The sequence below is a fragment of the Dipodomys ordii genome, unplaced genomic scaffold (assembly GCF_000151885.1).
Source record: "Dipodomys ordii isolate 6190 unplaced genomic scaffold, Dord_2.0 Scaffold19, whole genome shotgun sequence".
NCBI classification, from domain to species: domain Eukaryota; kingdom Metazoa; phylum Chordata; class Mammalia; order Rodentia; family Heteromyidae; genus Dipodomys; species Dipodomys ordii.
In genome coordinates, this window is record NW_012267235.1 from 12174162 (window position 1) to 12191412 (window position 17251).

Genomic DNA, 17251 nt, shown 5'->3' on the forward strand with positions numbered 1-17251 from the left:
GCTCTACCACTGAGCCACCTTCCCAGCCCCCACCTTCCAGTTTCTAGCCTCTTTCTTATTATACTTGTGACAACTCATCCAATGGGCTGTCTGGGGAACTGAAATTATTTCATCCCACTAAGAAGAAAGCCAAACCTCAAAGGAAAGACAGGAGTAGGATGTGGTGTTAACTGCTTTCTCCCTTATCTCCTCTGCCACTCCTGCCCACATAGGGACCTGGATGATGACTGGGAATGGGGTGATGCACAATGGGACAACCATCCTGGATGAATATGGGCACAACTTGGATCGCCTCAAGGTGGGAGAGTAGGCACACTGCCTGGGCAAAGTAGTGGGGCAGCCAGAGAGGCGGGGTGGATACAGAACCATCCCAGGTAGGAACTCTGCCTGACTCCTCACTCCAGCCCCACTTCTTCCAAGGCAGGGGACACGGTAGGCGTGGTGCGGCGGGAGGACGGGACTCTACACTTCTTTGTCAATGGAATGACACAGGGTCCTGCTGCCTGGAATGTACCCCCGGGTGTCTATGCTGTCGTTGATCTCTATGGCCAAGCGGCCCAGGCCACCATTGTGGACGACTTGGGTGAGGGCCGGGCAGGGCTGGGGCATGGGTTAGGGTGGCTTTGGGAAGCTTTTCAGGCACCTGAAAACTTAGTGGGTGATGTCCACTTTTACAGAGGTGCCTCCGGTCCCCGAGCCACTCTCTGAGGGGAATAATCAGGTGTCTCCAAGCTCCCCCTCCTCAGGGGCAGGGGCCTCTGACCTGCGCTTCCACCAGTTGCATGGCAGTAATGCAGTCATCACTAACGGGGGCCGCACTGCACTCCGCCACAACTGCCGTAGCGAGTTCAATGATGCCATTGTCATTTCCAACCGGTCAGTCTCTGGACTTTGATGTCTCTGCTATCCTGTTGCCCACATAATCACGGCCTCAGTGATCCCTAATCTCCCTGGCAGGGCCCTGAGGGATGGAGAGCTGTTTGAAATTGTCATTCAAAAGATGGTGGACCGCTGGTCTGGCTCCATTGAGGCTGGTGAGTGGAGACTCGGGGATACTGGATGCCTATGGCCTCCAGGGTCAGCTCTGACTTCCACTCCCTTCTCCCAGGAGTAACTGCAATTCGGCCCGAAGACCTGGAATTCCCCAACACCATGACAGACATTGACTATGATACGTGGATGCTGAGGTTAGGCTGCCTGCTTCAGGGGTCAGCTTGGTGTGGGACTGGGTTGAACTGGGATCAGGGAAGCGGGATTTAGGCCTGAAATAAATCTAGGGGATATGGCTGCCTCTTCTGTTCAGTTCTGGAAAGCTAGGGATTCTTGCTTTTCCCAGGGGCAAAGGGACATGATTAGACTTCAGACTAAGATCAAGAAATATATACACACATGGTTCTGACAGACATACTGAGGAGAGCAGGGAGGGAATGAGTATATGAAGCTCACTCACCCTTTCTGTTCTCCCCACAGTGGCACAGCCATCATGCAAGATGGTAACACCATGCGCAATAACTATGGGTGCGACCTGGATGCACTGGGCACAGGTGCCCGCATTGGCATGATGCGAACTGCCAAGGGGGATTTGCACTACTTCATCAATGGCCAGGACCAAGGCGCTGCCTGCTCAGGCTTGCCTCCGGGTAAAGGTGACTACTCTGTGGCTTCCAGCCTGCCCCCTTAGTTCAAGCTGCCTGGACCCTCAGGCTTCTGATGGCCTTTCTTCTCTACACAGAGGTGTATGCAGTGGTGGATCTCTATGGCCAGTGTGTTCAAGTGTCCATCACCAATGCTACTGGCCCCATGGATAACAGCTTGGCAACCAGCAACACTGCCACTGAGAAGTCATTCCCCCTGCACTCCCCTGGTACCTATGTGGGCATAAGAGAACATGCTACAGGCTATGGGAGGGAGGGAATAGAGCTTGATGGTAGGCAGTCCAGAAATAGGGGACTGACCTGGGGCCCAGAGCCTGGTTGCTTCCTTATCACCCAGAAGCCAGAATGCTATGTACAGATATCCTGTTATGATGAATGGTGTTTTCTTTTGGTGATAATAGGATTTGAATGCAGGGCCCCTTCAGCTTACTAGGCTGGCAGTCTGTCACTTGAGCTGCATGCCTAGCCCTTTTTTGCTTTAGATAGGGTCTCATGCTTTTTTTTTTGCCAGAAACTGGGGCTGGCCTGGGACAGTGATTCTCCCACCTCTGTTTTCTATGTAGCTGAGATCACAGCTGTGTGCCACCATGCCTGCCTTTTTTGGTTGATAGGGGATCTTGCTAACTTTTTGCCCAGGTTGGCTTGGAACTGAAACTCTCCTGATTTCTATCTCCCAAGTTGCTGCATTTATAGGCTATTTGGGGCTAGGCCATTTTGCCTAGTGCTTGTCAGCAGGTTTTGATGAATAATAGCACCTGAGATCTTAATGTCTACATCCAGTTTCATCTAAAAGTTTTGCTCCACATCTTATCTGAAGCTAACTGCCCTAATCCCCCTTCTTTCCCTGGCCATCTATCTATCCACAGTGGCTGGTGTGGCTCACCGATTCCACAGTACGTGTGGCAAGAATGTCACTCTGGAGGAGGATGGCACAAGAGCAGTGCGTGTGGCTGGCTATGCACATGGCCTTGTTTTTAGCACCAAGGAGCTCAAAGCTGATGAAGTGTTTGAGGTGGGCTGCAGGGTTGCGACCAGGGGAGGGGGAGCCTGATGGCCTTTCAAAGAAGGTCAGCTAATGTTTTCTGTCCCACAGGTGAAAGTGGAAGAGCTGGATGAAAAGTGGGCAGGTTCCCTCCGGCTGGGGCTGACCACACTAGCACCAGGAGAGATGGGACCTGGAGCAGGTGGTGGCCCAGGGCTGCCTCCTTCCCTGCCAGAGCTCCGGACTAAGACCACCTGGATGGTGTCCAGCTGTGAAGTGAGGCGTGATGGACAGCTCCAGAGGATGAACTATGGCCGGAATCTAGAGAGGCTGGGGGTGAAGCAGCTGATGCCAGGACCGCAGGGTAGGAGGGTGGGAACGAGAGAGTCCAAGAAGACTCAGCATCTGTCCCTGTTCTTCCCAGGTGGGAAGCCGGGTGGGCATTCGTCGGGGAACAGATGACACCATGCACATCCTGGTGGATGGAGAGGATATGGGACCTGCAGCTTCTGGCATTGCCAAGGTAGACCTCAGCTTCCTTGGGTTCTAAGAATGGGTGAGAGTCTTGTGTTGATCTCTGACTTCCTGGGTCTTATGTCTGTCCCCAGAATGTATGGGCTGTGTTGGATCTGTATGGGCCAGTACGTAGTGTGTCCATTGTCAGTTCCTCGAGAATAGAAGAGCCAGAAAGTACTCAGCCTCCCTCCCCCAGCTCGGACACCGGCAGTGAAGGCGAGGATGATGATGAGGGCGAGGAACGTGGCTTAGGAGTAAGAGACTGTGGCAGGGCCTACTGGGCCTGGGGATAAGCAGTTGGTGGGCTGCTGGTGAGCCAGACTTTCCTAGGTTCTCCAGTGGCTCAGCAGAAGCTCATACTTGAGCTTTGTGTACATTCTAGTGGGGAGGGTGGGTCAGGCCTGCCATTGGTCCCTGGGGCAGTTCAGTCTCTTCCTTGCCAGGACCAGAACCAAGTGGGTATTATACCCACAGCCCTTGAGTTCCTGGAGAACCATGGGAAGAATATCCTTTTGTCCAATGGGAACTGCACAGCCACGCGGGTGGCCAGCTACAATCAGGGCATTGTTGTCATCAGCCAGCCCCTGGTGCCCCAGCTCCTGGTGCAGGTATGTACTATGCCTCTTTCTTCCCAGCTCTTCTTGCTCTAGTGTGACCCAGGAGCAAACTCCCCATAGGGGAACTTTCTCCTGCAAACTGAAAAATATCTCAACTTAGCCCAGTGACAGAAGCCTCTAGGAACAAGGTTATAGATAGTAACACAGGTGATAGTAAATGAAGGCTTACAGAAGGATTACATGGGAATTATGGCTCAGTGGTAGAGTATTAGCATGTCCCAAGTCTTGAGTTCAATTTCCAGCAAAGGAGGGGAAAAATGAGGGCCAGGTACCATTGACTCATGCCTGTAGTAATAGCTTCTTAGGAGATTGAGATCACACACACACACACACGAAACCCTAGGAGATTGAGATCACACACACACACACACACACACACAACCCTTGAGTTTGTGCTTTCTGGTCTAGGTCTACTAAGTATCATCCAGGCCCTCCCTGCCTCTGGCTGAAAGGCTAGGCGAGTGGCCTCTACCCAGGAGGCCATGGTTATAGATTAGTTTCTTTTCTTTCAGGTGCGGATAGACTTCTTGAACCGACAGTGGACATCTTCCCTTGTACTGGGAGTCATCACCTGCCCACCAGAGAGGCTCAATTTCCCTGCCTCTGCCTGTGCCCTCAAACGGGCAGCCTGGCTGTTGCGCGGCCGAGGTGTTTTCCACAATGGTCTCAAGGTGAGGAGGGAGCCAAAGAGTGGAGTGAGCCATGCCTCCAATAGCAAAGGAAACCCACAGCCCTGGGGGTAGTACCTCAGGTCTGAAGGGGGCAGCTGTGTGTGTGGCTGAGCATGTGTTGTTTACGTGATCACTTTAGGCCTGTTCCTTACTCTTGTGCCACTGCTGTTGAGAATGTTATAGTTGGGGCTAAGAGAGGGGACTCTACGTAATTAAATTGCAGGTGGGTAAGGGTGGAGGAAAGCCCAGAGATTGATTCCACCCAGAAGCAGTGAGGAGCTGGATGGCTGCTGGAGGAGTGAATCTGATGTCTGGAAGACAGTGGTTCTCTCTTCCCAGATCTGTGAGAAGTTTGGGCCAAATCTGGATACGTGTCCTGAAGGCACCATCCTGGGACTGCGGCTAGACAGCTCTGGGGGCCTGCATCTCCATGTCAATGGGGTGGACCAGGGGGTAGCTGTACCTGACGTGCCCCAGCCCTGCCATGCACTTGTGGACCTCTATGGGCAGTGTGAGCAGGTTAGTAGCACTGGAATGGGGAAACTAGGAAGTGTGTATGTAGTCCACAGAGGAAATCAGCAGGCCCTGGGGTGTTGAAGAAGCTCTGGCTGACCACCTCTGTGCCCTGCAGGTGACAATTGTGAGTCCTGAGCCAGGGGCTGCCAATGGGAAAAGTGCTGGAACCCAAGGGGACATGGAGAAAGCTGACATGGTGGATGGTACATACACCCGCCTAAAGGGACCATGATCCTGCCCTTCCTCCCTTCCCCCTCCCCAACTCTGGTCCTTCTAGCCCTGCCTACTGAGACCTCTGTTCCCTCAGGTATCAAGGAGAGTGTGTGCTGGGGTCCACCACCCACTGCTAGCCCTCTAAAGAGCTGTGAGTACCATGCCCTTTGCTCCCGCTTCCAAGAACTGCTGCTGCTTCCTGGTGAGTTCTGGTCTCCTAGAAACCACCACATTCCCATGGCTAGACTATGGCCATAGCCAGTCCTGGAGGCTGGCTTGGAGGGCAGCAGTGTGGTTGAAACTAAGCTTGTCACTTTCCCACAGAGGATTATTTCATGCCTCCACCGAAGCGTAGCCTGTGCTACTGTGAATCTTGCCGGAAGCTTCGAGGAGATGAGGCCCACAGGCGCAGAGGGGAGCCCCCACGAGAATATGCCCTGCCCTTTGGCTGGTGCAGGTTCAACCTCAGGTACATTTGGACCAGACTCATGCATTTTCCCTGCTGCTTTTTTGCCATCTTGCAGAAGAGTCCCAAGAGGAGGTACACACAAAAAAATGATAGAATGGGGCTGAGAAAGTGGCTTAGTAGTAGAGTATTTGCCAAGCATGCGTGAAGCCCTGAGTTTGATTCCTCGGTACCACATAAACAAAAAGCCAGAAGTGGCGCTGTGGCTCAAGTGATCGCTAGCTTTGAGCAAAAGCAGCTCAGGGACAGTGCCCAGGCCCTGAGTTCAAGCCCCAGAGCTGGCTAAAAAAGAACTTTATGTGTTGAGGATGATCTTGGGGACCCACTGACCTTTGTCCTGTCTGTCCTATCCTAGAGTGAATCCCCGCCTGGAAGCTGGGACACTAACCAAAAAGTGGCACATGGCATATCATGGGAGCAATGTGGCAGCTGTACGGAGGGTGCTGGACCGGGGGGAACTGGGAGCAGGTACTGTGGAGCAGGCAGGGGTGGGACAGGCTGGTCTTGGGAGTCCTAGGAGAACTGTGCTGACCCCATTTGTCCTCACAGGAAGTGCCTCCATCCTGAGCTGCCGGCCCTTGAAGGGAGAGCCGGGAGTGGGGTTTGAGGAGCCTGGTGAGAACTGTGCACCTCCCCGGGAGGAGCAACCCCCTCCAGTGCTGCTCTCTCCCTCCCTTCAATATGCTGGGGCCGAGCCCCTGGCCTCCAAAGTGCAGTGAGTACAATGGCTGGGGGAACTCATGGCCCCTTGGGTCCTTATGATTTGCCACCCCATCTCTTCCCACCCTAGTTTACTAGTTGCTGCTTTTCCAGCTAAGCCCTCTCTTCATTTATTCATTGAAGTCACCACATGCTTAGTAAAAGAAAACAAGAGTGTTGCTCTTGTGAAATTTATGTATTCTCTTTAGTTTTTTTGTTTGTTTGGTTTTGGTCTTTTTGTGCATGTGTCTGTACTGAGAACTGAACTTAGGCCCTAAGAGCTAAGCTTTTGTTCAGCTTTTTCACTCAAGGCTGGAGCTCAACCACAGCTCCACTTCTGGCTTTTTGTTCATTAACTGGAAATAGTCTCACAGACTTTTTTGCCTCAACTGGCTTCAAACCTCAATCCTTATATCTCAGCCTCCTGAGTAGGTAGGATTACAGGTGTCAGCCATGAGCCACTAGCACCTGGCTTCTCCAGAATGTATATAGCATATAATGAAGTCTTTTTTTTCTTTTTTTTGGTCAGTCGTGGGGCTTGAACTCTGGGCCTGGGCACTGTCCCTCCGCTCTTTAGCTCAAGGCAAGCATTACCACTTGAGCCACAGCGCCACTTCATTTTCTGAGTGGTTTATTGGAGATAAGAGTCTCATGCACTTTTTCTGCCCAAGCTGGCTTTGAACCACGATCCTCAGATCTCAGCCTCCTGAGTAGCGAGGATTACAGATATGAGCCACTGGTGCCTGGCCCTCTTTAGTATTTTTTAAGGTGGTAAGTTAACAGTATGGAAACAAAGACAGGTGAAGTGGATGAGAATACCATTTGGGGTGGTTATACTTTATTAAACAGGGTGTCAGGGTGGGCATAGGTGAGGTTTGAGTGAAGGCATGAGGGTGGTGGAGTTAGTTAAGCAAACTTTGAGAAGGAAGAGGGTTTCCAACAGTACAGCTGGAGCTGAATCCCTTAAGCAGTATTTCTTAGGAACAACCAATTCTGTGGTGAGAGGGATTAGCTAGGAGAAGAAGGGAACTAGGAGACCTCAATCCCCTAGTTCATTTGTTTTGGGGTTTTTTGGTAGTGCTTGGGTTTGAATTATTTCTACTTCATATCTGACAGATTCCGGGACCCCAAATCCCAGCGGACGCATCAGGCCCAGGTGGCGTTCCAGGTGTGTGTGCGCCCTGGCTCCTACACCCCTGGCCCTCCTTCTGCTGCACTCCGAGAACCCCCGGACCCACACTTTAGCCCGGCCGAACTTGAATGGGTCACAAAGGAAAAGGGGGCCACACTCCTCTATGCCCTGCTGGTACGGGTGGAATGAGGGGTGAAACGCCACTACTACAAGCACAGCTGGGCCTAGGCCCTGGACTCTTGAGTGAAGACTGCCTCCACCTCATTCCAGTGACTCATGGCATGCACAGGTGCTGTCCTGGCAGACATGGGAGCACTAGGCAAGCTCTCAGATTCACATGGGAAGTGGGGCACATTTCCACGGCCAGGGCCCAGCACACTTCCTCTGCTGGAGAATGAGTTCATGGGGAGCCCAGCACCAGGCCCTGGATCCCCTTCATGCACTGACTTGGGGAACATGACTCCCTATTACTCCCCTCCCCATATCACTTAATTTATTTCCGTTTTTTTGTTTCTGGTTACTGTGAATTCCAAAGGGGTCTCTCCCTGTGCCCACGCGAAGCTGCTTTTTCCCCCGGGCAATGGGGTGGGAGTGGGGACGGAAGGGCGGGCCCAAGGAAGACGCGGGCTCTGTACAGTTGATACTGACTCTTGATTTCTAAGGAGCCAATAAACGCTCTCAGAGTATCTGCCTCCGCCTCTGTCTGGCGCGCCACTCAGCGCCCGCGATCTCCAAGTAAAGAGCTCCGAGGCCGGCTACCTCGCCGCCCGAGCGGGACCCCCAGCCCGGGGCTTGGAGGTGCGGCCTCCGTCCTGCCGCGCTTCCGGGTTCCTTGTCGCCCAACCGGCGAGGCTTGTTCCCCGCTGTGACTCCGGAAGGAGTCGGTCCGGCATCCGGAAGTGACGTAGAGAACCAGGCGCCCCTGAGGTCGCGAAGAGAGCCGAGAAGGCGGGTAGGGTGGAGCTGGTGCCCAGGCAGCGCGGAGGGGTGTGGGCGCCAAGCCAAGGACCCCCGCGCGGCCAGCGCGCGCCGGGGCGGGAACGGTGGCCCAGACGGGCGCGGGCGCTCGGAGCACGTGACCCGAGTGGCGAGCGGGCCGCGCCGAAGAGCTTCCGCCTGGGGCGAGTGCGTTCTTCCTGAGTATCTGCTTCCCAGCAGGCCCCAGCCAAGCTCTAGCAGTCAGTGACAGAGCCGGGCGCCTGCGGCCCGAGCGCTCCCGGCAGCACCATGCCTGCGCTCCTGGAGCGCCCCAAGCTTTCCAACGCCATGGCCAGGGCCCTGCACCGGCACATCATGATGGAGCGGGAGCGCAAGCGGCAGGGTGAGCCCGGGCCAGAGTGGGAGGTCGGGCACACCGACCATGGCGGCTACACTATCTATGCGTCTGCTGGGCAAGGACGGAGGAGGCAGGGAGGGAATGGTGCCGCCGGGTTGAGGTCTGGGCTGGGAAGGACCTTGGAGAGCACCTTAAAAGCCTCTTTCCCTACTGCATGGTTGGGAATAGAGAGGTATGGCCTAGCTAGTGCCCACATCAGTGAGGAAACTTTGTCAGTCTAACATTCATATTATTTTCACCACTCTGCCACTTCCCCCTTCATACTAATTCTCCAGAAGAGGAAGAGGTGGACAAAATGATGGAACAGAAGATGAAAGAAGAACAGGAGAGAAGAAAGAAAAAAGAGATGGAAGAGAGAATGTCACTAGAAGAGACCAAGGAACAAGTATGCAGGCCCTGATGTCTCCAAGCCTCTGGCTTTTTCCTTGGCTCTTCCTACCTCTATCCCATCTTCCCTCCTTTTCCAGATTCTGAAGTTGCAGGAGAAGCTTTTGGCCCTCCAGGAAGAGAAGCACCAGCTTTTCCTTCAGCTCAAGAAAGTTTTGCATGAGGAAGAGAAACGGAGGCGGAAGGAGCAAAGGTGATACTTAGTGAAATGTAAATGTGAAGGCAGAGTGGAATCAAGAATTAGTGTCACCGGGCACTTGTGGCTCACACCTGTAACCCTAGCTACTCAGGAGGCTGAGATCGGAGGATCCCAGTTCAAAGCCAGCCCTGCTAGGAAAATCTGAGATCCTTATCTTCAATAGCCATCAGAAAATCTGAAGTGGCATTGTGGCTCAAGTGGTGAGGGCTTTTCTTGAGCTGGACAGTGCCCAGGCCCAGAGCCCAAGCCCCACAACCAACAAAAAATAAGTGTCTAGCCAGCCAGGTGCTGGTGGCTCATGCCTGTAATTGTAGCTACTCAGGAGCCTGAGATCTGAAGATTATGGTTCGAAGCCACCTCAGGCATACAAGTATGAGACTCTTCAGTTAACCAACAAGAGTCCAGAGCTGTGGTTCCAGTGGTAGAGCACCAGCCTTGAGTGAAAAAGTTTAGGGACAGTGCCAAGGCCTTAAGTTCAAGTTACAGGACTGGCACCAAAATAAAAAAATGTAAGAACAGGAAGGGCTGCATGTCCTTGACTTTGACCTGCTTTTCTTTCACTGTAGTGACCTGACCACTCTGACATCAGCTGCTTATCAGCAGAGCCTGACAGTTCACACAGGAACTCACCTCCTCAGCATGCAGGGTGAGGAATTAAACACCTGACACAAGAGGCCCTCCTGGAGGTTGCAGCCTCCCATTTCAGCATCATGAAGTCTCTCCTTCTCTAGGAAGCCCTGGTGGACACAATCGCCCAGGCACCCTCATGGCAGCTGACAGAGCTAAACAGATGTTTGGACCTCAAGTGCTTACGGTAAATGTGTAGACCTAGTTGCTTTTCTCTACTTTTCTCCCTGGCATAGTGGCCACCATCATTCAAACATACCAAGCATGCATGCATTGGATACGAGGAAAGTGAAAAGATAGAACACAATTTCAAGTTACCACTGAGTTTTCATCCTTCCTTCTAGACTCGGCACTACGTGGGCTCAGCAGCTGCTTTCACAGGGACCCCAGAGCATGGACAATTCCAGGGAAGCCCAGGTGGTGCCTATGGGACAGCTCAGCCCCCTCCTCACTATGGACCCACACAGCCAACCTATAGTCCTAGTCAGCAGCTTAGAGGTGAGTGTTGGGAAGATGGAGTGGATCTTTCCTTAGAGCCCAGAGGAAAAGAATGTTAGGAGTGAAAGGAAGTTCTAATGGCTGTGTCTCTTGCCTTTCTCAGCACCTTCAGCATTTCCTGCAGTGCAGTACCTATCACAGCCACAGCCACAGCCCTATGCAGTGCACGGCCACTTTCAGCCCACCCAGACAGGTGATAACATCCTGGGCAGGAGGCCTGGCTCCATGGGTCCATCTTCATTGTATACTCACTTCATAATCCCTTCTTCCTATATAGGGTTCCTCCAGCCTGGTGGTGCTCTGTCCTTGCAGAAGCAGATAGAACATGCTAACCAGCAGACTGGCTTCTCTGATTCAGTGAGTACTGAAGCCTTGGGAGTGGGGGTGGGGAGGGGTAGGCCCAGTATGCTTCAGGTTATCACTGTCTTCTGCAGTCTTCCCTGCGCCCCATGCATCCCCAGGCTCTGCATCCAGCCCCTGGACTCCTTGCCTCCCCTCAGCTCCCTGTGCAGATGCAACCAGCAGGAAAGGTAAGGATAGTAATTAGTCTCATACTACCAGGGAAATAGGAACTGGTGGCTCCTATGAGTTGTCACTTCTTAGTGTGTGAAGTAAAAGGCCAGTCTACCCACTGACAGAGCCCTTCTTTCATCAGTCAGGCTTTGCCACTACCAGCCAAGCTGGGCCTCGGCTACCCTTCATCCAACACAGCCAGAATCCTCGGTTTTACCACAAGTGAAGTGTGCCTTCAACCTACCCTTCCCATTCCCCATGGGCAAGAGTCTCCCCCAGGCCAATAAAATGCATCTCCCACTGTCCCTGGCTGCTGCTGTTTCTTTTTTTGCTTCCCAAGGCTCAGTCAATACACATTTTAACTCAAATAAGGAACTGAGTTGGGGGCTTCATATTAAACTTGTAGTTTTATTCAGGTTCGATTTTAACAAATGTGTCGGGGAGAGAGCCCACAGGAAAGGGTGAAGCCCATGGGGGCAAAATCCCCTCCCCTCTCTTTCCCTCCCCCGTACAAAGGGGTTTGGGAGACACAGACAGGGGAGGGGACTGGTCCCCAATCTGTGGTGCTTGGGGCAAAGGGCTATGGAGAATGGGACCAGACCAGGGACAGGGTGGGGAGGGCAAAAGGATTATTTGCCAGAATCCACAGCTTCTGATTCCAATTAAAAAAAAAAACAAAACCCCAAAATGAAACCACAAGCAGCACCCACCCCTTTCCCCCACCAGGGCTGTAGTGCGAGGGGAGAAGAGGAAGGCAGCTTCTCCAAAGCCATGGCTCCCTCGCTCCTGGCCAAGGGAGCTAGGTGAAGGGCAGGGGTTCCCCGACAGTTTGAGGGGATGGGTAAATCAAAATAAAACATCAAATAAATTGTATAGGAGGAATCCGGCCAAGGGCCCCACCAGAGCAGGGCCAGGCTGGGGGAGGGGCCTCTGCAGGCTCAAGGATCACTGCTGCCACCACCACCATCCTAAGTAAAAAAGAAAAAACCATATTAAAACATGGTAATAACTTAAACACAAGGGTAGGGAGAACAGGACTAAGTTAAGGTTAGAAAGCCAGCCCAGTAATGTTTTAACAGGATAAATGTATAAATGTGAGGAATGTTGCTAACCTGGGAGCCAGTTATTTTGCCATGGCCTTGATTGCAACAGCTGCCTCCTCTGTCATGGCAGACAGCACCGTGATCTGCGAGAGAAAGAAGTCTAGAGATACTACAACTCATAATTTGAAGCCCATAAAGCATACAATGGGGGGAAGGGGCAACCTACCAGGATCTCTTCTCCACAGTCATACTTCTGCTCAATCTCCTTGCCAAGGTCACCCTCGGGCAGACGAAGGTCCTCTCGCACCTCCCCACTGTCCTGGAGCAGTGATAGATACCCATCCTGGATGCCAATAAGCTGAGGACAGATAGGGAGCCAAGTTGAAGGCAGACCTATGTAGCCTGACAATATCTGGTAAACTGGAGTGCCAACTAACTACAACCAGTATCTTATGCCATTTCTCCCCTCTCACAACTTCTCAGCAATCCACGTAAGTCCCTCCCCTAAACCATTACCCATTACCATCTTATAAACCTACATACCTGGAAGTCATTCCTTTTGATGTTGGGGACATCCATATTATGAGTTGACGGGCAGATATCTTCATATTTCTTCCCAGTGAAGATGTCAATACCAACCAGATGGACCTGTGTGTATTCATAAAGAGAAATTCAACCAACTCTAGTACAGAGAAGATAAAAGTTCATGTTGTAGCTGGGCGCCAGTGGCTCATGCCTGTAATCCTAGCTACTCAGGAGGCTGAGATCTGAGGATCACAGTTCAAAGCCAGCCCAGGCAGGAAAGTCTGTGAGACTCTTATCTCCGATAAACCACTAGAAAACAGGAAGTGGTGCTGTAGCTCAAGTGTCTGTAGAGCGCTAGCCTTGAGCTGAAGAGCTGAGGGACAGTGCCCAGACCCAGAGTGCAAGCCCCATGACTGACAGAAAAAAAAAGTTCATGTTGTTGTTGTCTGATAGAATAAGTCTACCACCTTATTAGAACAAAGATTAGGGGAGTTGGAAGTAAATAAACCAGTCAATTCAGCAAAGAAACATTAAAACAAACAAAAAAAGACCCTGAGATTAAAAGCCACTAATGAGGGGCTGGAAAGGTGGCTCAGTAGTAGAGTGCTTGCCTTGCATGCATGAGGAGGCCCTGGATTCAATTCCTTAGCACCACATAAGCAGAAAAAGCAGGAAGTGGTGCTGTGGCTCAAATGGTAGAGCACTAGTCTTGAGCTGAAGAGCTGAGGGACAGCGCCCAGGCCCAGAGTTCAGGCCCCACAACTGAAAAAAAAAAAAAAAAGAAAGAAAGAAAAGCCACTAATGAGATTTGGGCTGATAGCCCGGGAAAAGTGGAAGAGCAGACTTGGGGAAGTCCAGTACCTTGAGTTATTACATTAAAAAAAACAAAAACAAAAAAACACTAACTGCCAGATGCAGGTGGCTCACACCTGTAATCCTAGCTACTCAGGAGGCTGAGAGCTGAGGATTACGCTTTGAGCCAGCCTGGGCAGCAAAGTCCATGAGACACTTGTTTTTTTTTGGTTGGTAATGGGACCTGAACTCTGGGCCTGGGCACTGTCCCTCATCTCTTCAACTCAAGGGTAGTGCTCTACCACTTAAGCCACAGAGCTACTTCCAACTTTTCCTGCTTATGTGGTGCTGAGGAATCCCAACCCATGGCCTCACACAGGCAAGGTAAGCACTCTACCACAGAGCCACCTTCCCAGCCCTCCATGAGACTCTTATCTCCCAATTATTCACCAGAAAACCAGAATTGGTGCTGTGGCTCAAGTGGTAGAACACTTGCCTTGAGTTGAAGAGCTGAGGGCCAGCATGCAGGCCCAGAGTTCAAGCCCCATGACCAATCCAAAAAAAAAAAAAAAAGCACTGACAAAAACGCCAGCAGTCTAGGAGTTATGTTTTTCTGGACACTCACACAAAGGGCTAAAGACTTAGAAAACAAGAGGAGTAGAAAGAAAAGGCCTGAGAGAAAATAAGGAATATGAAAGATTAGAATAAAATCTGCAGTTAGAAAATAAGGAAATCAGGAGCTGGGAAGGTGGCTCAGTGGTAGAGCGCTTGCCTTGCATGCATGAGGCCCTGTGTTCGATTCCTCAGCACCACATAAGAAAAAACCCGGAAGTGACGCTGTGGCGCAAGTGGTAGCGTGCTAGCCTTAAGCTGAAGAGCTGAGGGACAGCGCCCAGGCCCAGAGTTCAGGCCCCACGACCAGACCCCCCCCCAAAAAAGAAGAAAATTTAAAGAAAATAAGGAAATCAAAGAAGAATCTAAACACTAGAAAATAACCTAGAATCAATGGCCAGTCAACAGAAGGGAACAAAACCACAAATTCACAAAGAGCCAGGTTAAACTTATACAGGGAAGCCTGAAGTGCCAAGCTCAATCAAAATGTCAAGTTGTTAGCAGAGAAGCTCAAGGAACTTGAGAGTAGGCAATGGCAGGCAAGTTTGAGACTATAGTGTTCCAAAGGGAAAGCTCTAACTGGGGAGAAAAGTTGCCAGTTACTTTAAAAACTCAGCAGGCTGGGAAGGCGGCTCAGTGGTAGAGTGCTTGCCTTGCATGCCTGAGGCCCTGGGTTCGATTCCTCAGCACCACATAAGCAAAAAGAAAAAATCTGGAAGTGGCACTTTGGCTCAAGTGGTAGAGCGCTAGCCTTGAGCTGAAGAGCTGAAGGACAGCGCCCAGGCCCAGAGTTCAGGCCCCACAACTGGACCCCCCCCCAAAAAAATAAAACTCAGATAGCTGGGGCTGGTGGCTATCCTAGTCAGGAGACTAAGATCTGAGTACTGTTGCTCGAAACCAGCCTGAACAAGAAAGTCCATGAGGCACATATCCAATTAAGCACCAGAAAGCCAGAAAATGACTTCTGACTCAAATGGTAGAGGACTAGCCTTGAACAAAAAAGCAGAGACAAGTGCCCAGGCCCAGAGTTCACACCCAGGAAACATGAAAACACATAACCTCACCGTGGAGGCCTCCAAGCAAATGCTGCCTTCCATGTTAGGATCCAAGAAACCGGATAAATAGAAACAAAACCCACAAAGGTTCAGAGAAACAGGAGCACCAAGAATAAAGGAACCACCAGAACATAAAGGGTCCTAAAAACTGAACTTAAGCAACTGGCACAAAGATAATAAAGTAGCACCACACACGATGAGAACATAAAAAGGGTTCCATGGAAGAGGCTGAAGACTGGGAAGTAGGTGTAGTCTGAATGGGTATAAAGGCTATGTGAACAAAAGGACTAAAAGCTTAAAAAAAAAAACAAAAGGTCAGGGTCAAGACTAAGGAGCTTGCTGTCAGCCCTATGGATGATAAAAGGTGCAGGGAAGAATTGCAGATATAAAATTCTAACCTTGGCATGGCCATGCTTGCCAGTCTTCGAAGTAGACATCTCCACGATCTTACATGGCCGGCCCTTGAGCACCACAAAGCCATTCTTACGTAATGCTGAGCACTGCATTGGGAAGGTGGCTGAGGCCCCTGCATCTCCTGTCTCGAAGTCCAAATCATCTGCCATTTTAAGAGGCTTCGATTCCAACTAAAGCCAAGAAGAGAACTGGGGTTAGTGAGGATGAAGGGTAATATCCTATTCAAATTTATCCCATTCTTCTCTTAGAAGCATTGCTCCATTTCCCCCAACCTAAAATAAATGTACAGTTCTTGCACTAAATAAGGACTGGGAGTATATACACTTTAGAGCTGATGTGTTTGTGGGAGCAGTATCTGGCTTCTCCCTCCAAATGAAAGCTTAAAGTGGTGGCTTGGGAAAGGAAGGCTCCAGGGAGTTGAGATGCCAAATCTCACAGATGAGGAAAGACCTACTTCCTAGGGGGAGGGAGGACTCAGGTGTTACTTGCCACTGAAACCAGCCACCCCTCTTCCCCACACATGGCCAGGGCTATAATTAGGTGAGCAGCTATGAGCCAGCAAAGGGGCGGGGCTAATCAGGAGGGTGGAGACTGGAGCACAAGGCCCCACCCGGCTTACACCCCCCCCCATCCACACACAAGCTAATCATTGGCACAGGAAAACCACAAGGCCTCTTTGGGGGATTCCCGCCGCAACATGCAGTAGTAGATGCAGCCAAGAAGAAAAAGTAAAAGTTGCTTTGCCCATTTCCCTCCACACCATCCAGCACCATCTCAGCTCCCGAAGGGAACCCAGGAACAGCCTCTTTCCTCGAAGGCCCTCCCCTTTTTCCCAGGATGCACCGGTCCTGTCGGCTTTTCAGGCCAGGCCTGTACAGTCAGTAGAAAGTGGGAGAGTGAGGGGTGGTGAATGACAATAAAATGAAACTAAAAGGTTCGTAGTAGTGAGTAGTAGAACATCATACTAGGCTATACTAAGAGTTAGGGACTCTTGAAATCGAGGATCTCTTTCCCAGTCACATACAACGGGGGAAGACAGTGACAAGGTGAATAGTGCAGATCACTGGGAAGTCCTCTGCACCAGACTTTCAAAAACGCTACGGATAGGGACAGAGGAGAGGGGGGCTATCCAGTCGCCCTCGGTCTCTCCATTTCTCCGGCCTCCCCAGCTCTGAAGTGCCACTTACACCTGGCTGCTTGCCTCACTTCACGCGAAGACCGGAGGGGAAGCGCCAGGGGCCCATGAGGTCTGGGTAGGCTAACATATGCCTCCAGCGGGCCCGGCAGAGTAATCGCGACCCGGGCCTCGGGCTTCTCCCGCACCTCAAAATCCCAGGCTCTCTCGGACGTCCGCGAGGACCTGCCCTCCTCGCGCCGAGGGTTGCCGGCTCCCGCCCACCATGTGGCCGCCCGGGGCTTCCGGTGGCCGGGACCGGGGGGGGGAGGGGTCTCCGCGCTTCCATGCGGTCCCGGTCCACGTTTGGCCATGCGGCCTTCGACCCCGAGACCAGCCTCCCGTGGAGGCCACTTCCGGTGCCGCGGCCGCCCCCTCCCCAAAGGCTGCACCAGGCCGGAGTCACGCCGCCTCCCCTCCCCCCTCCCGGCCACCAGCACCCCCCCACATGCCCTCTCCCCGCGCAGCCCCCTCCCCCACCTCACGTGGCCGCGCGGCGCCGGGTCCTCAACGGCCCTGGGACCCCTGTCCCAGCGGGGCCGATGTGGCCCCCGGCCCTCTCCCCGGAGTGGCCGCCTGGCGGCCTCTCCCGCGTGGCGGCCTCGCGGC

The 17251-nt window shown here is 52.2% G+C and overlaps 3 protein-coding genes across 3 annotated transcripts in view; 2 read left to right on the forward strand and 1 right to left on the reverse strand.

The window, feature by feature from the left end:
- Neurl4 (neuralized E3 ubiquitin protein ligase 4) overlaps positions 1 to 8137 on the forward strand; it is a gene marked incomplete at its 5' end in the record, with an annotated part of 15018 nt that extends 6881 nt beyond the window's left edge. The window contains 20 exons of the mRNA XM_013013127.1: positions 213 to 298; positions 421 to 583; positions 678 to 876; positions 958 to 1034; positions 1109 to 1187; positions 1471 to 1640; positions 1733 to 1864; positions 2522 to 2667; positions 2749 to 2973; positions 3062 to 3160; positions 3246 to 3407; positions 3597 to 3761; positions 4283 to 4441; positions 4781 to 4960; positions 5073 to 5160; positions 5265 to 5372; positions 5495 to 5639; positions 5992 to 6104; positions 6186 to 6351; positions 7452 to 8137. Of these exons, the coding sequence (XP_012868581.1) occupies positions 213 to 298; positions 421 to 583; positions 678 to 876; positions 958 to 1034; positions 1109 to 1187; positions 1471 to 1640; positions 1733 to 1864; positions 2522 to 2667; positions 2749 to 2973; positions 3062 to 3160; positions 3246 to 3407; positions 3597 to 3761; positions 4283 to 4441; positions 4781 to 4960; positions 5073 to 5160; positions 5265 to 5372; positions 5495 to 5639; positions 5992 to 6104; positions 6186 to 6351; positions 7452 to 7656 (2867 nt within the window). The remainder of the gene's footprint in view (positions 1 to 212; positions 299 to 420; positions 584 to 677; positions 877 to 957; positions 1035 to 1108; positions 1188 to 1470; positions 1641 to 1732; positions 1865 to 2521; positions 2668 to 2748; positions 2974 to 3061; positions 3161 to 3245; positions 3408 to 3596; positions 3762 to 4282; positions 4442 to 4780; positions 4961 to 5072; positions 5161 to 5264; positions 5373 to 5494; positions 5640 to 5991; positions 6105 to 6185; positions 6352 to 7451) is intronic.
- Positions 8138 to 8402: 265 nt separating this feature from the next.
- On the forward strand, positions 8403 to 11321 carry Gps2 (G protein pathway suppressor 2). Its single transcript, XM_013013307.1, has 10 exons — positions 8403 to 8788; positions 9079 to 9188; positions 9271 to 9383; positions 9956 to 10035; positions 10121 to 10203; positions 10361 to 10514; positions 10618 to 10707; positions 10792 to 10871; positions 10949 to 11044; positions 11170 to 11321. The coding sequence occupies exons 1-10, from the start codon at positions 8695 to 8697 to the stop codon at positions 11251 to 11253; spliced, it is 984 nt and encodes a 327-aa protein (XP_012868761.1). The 5' UTR covers positions 8403 to 8694; the 3' UTR covers positions 11254 to 11321.
- Positions 11322 to 11415: 94 nt separating this feature from the next.
- Eif5a (eukaryotic translation initiation factor 5A) overlaps positions 11416 to 17251 on the reverse strand; it is a 6351-nt gene continuing 515 nt past the window's right edge. Inside the window, exons 2-6 of the mRNA XM_013013308.1 lie at positions 15453 to 15638; positions 12614 to 12718; positions 12297 to 12428; positions 12140 to 12213; positions 11416 to 11995 (exon numbers count right to left, since the gene is read on the reverse strand). Of these exons, the coding sequence (XP_012868762.1) occupies positions 12151 to 12213; positions 12297 to 12428; positions 12614 to 12718; positions 15453 to 15617 (465 nt within the window). The 5' untranslated portion in view covers positions 15618 to 15638 and the 3' untranslated portion in view covers positions 11416 to 11995; positions 12140 to 12150. The remainder of the gene's footprint in view (positions 11996 to 12139; positions 12214 to 12296; positions 12429 to 12613; positions 12719 to 15452; positions 15639 to 17251) is intronic.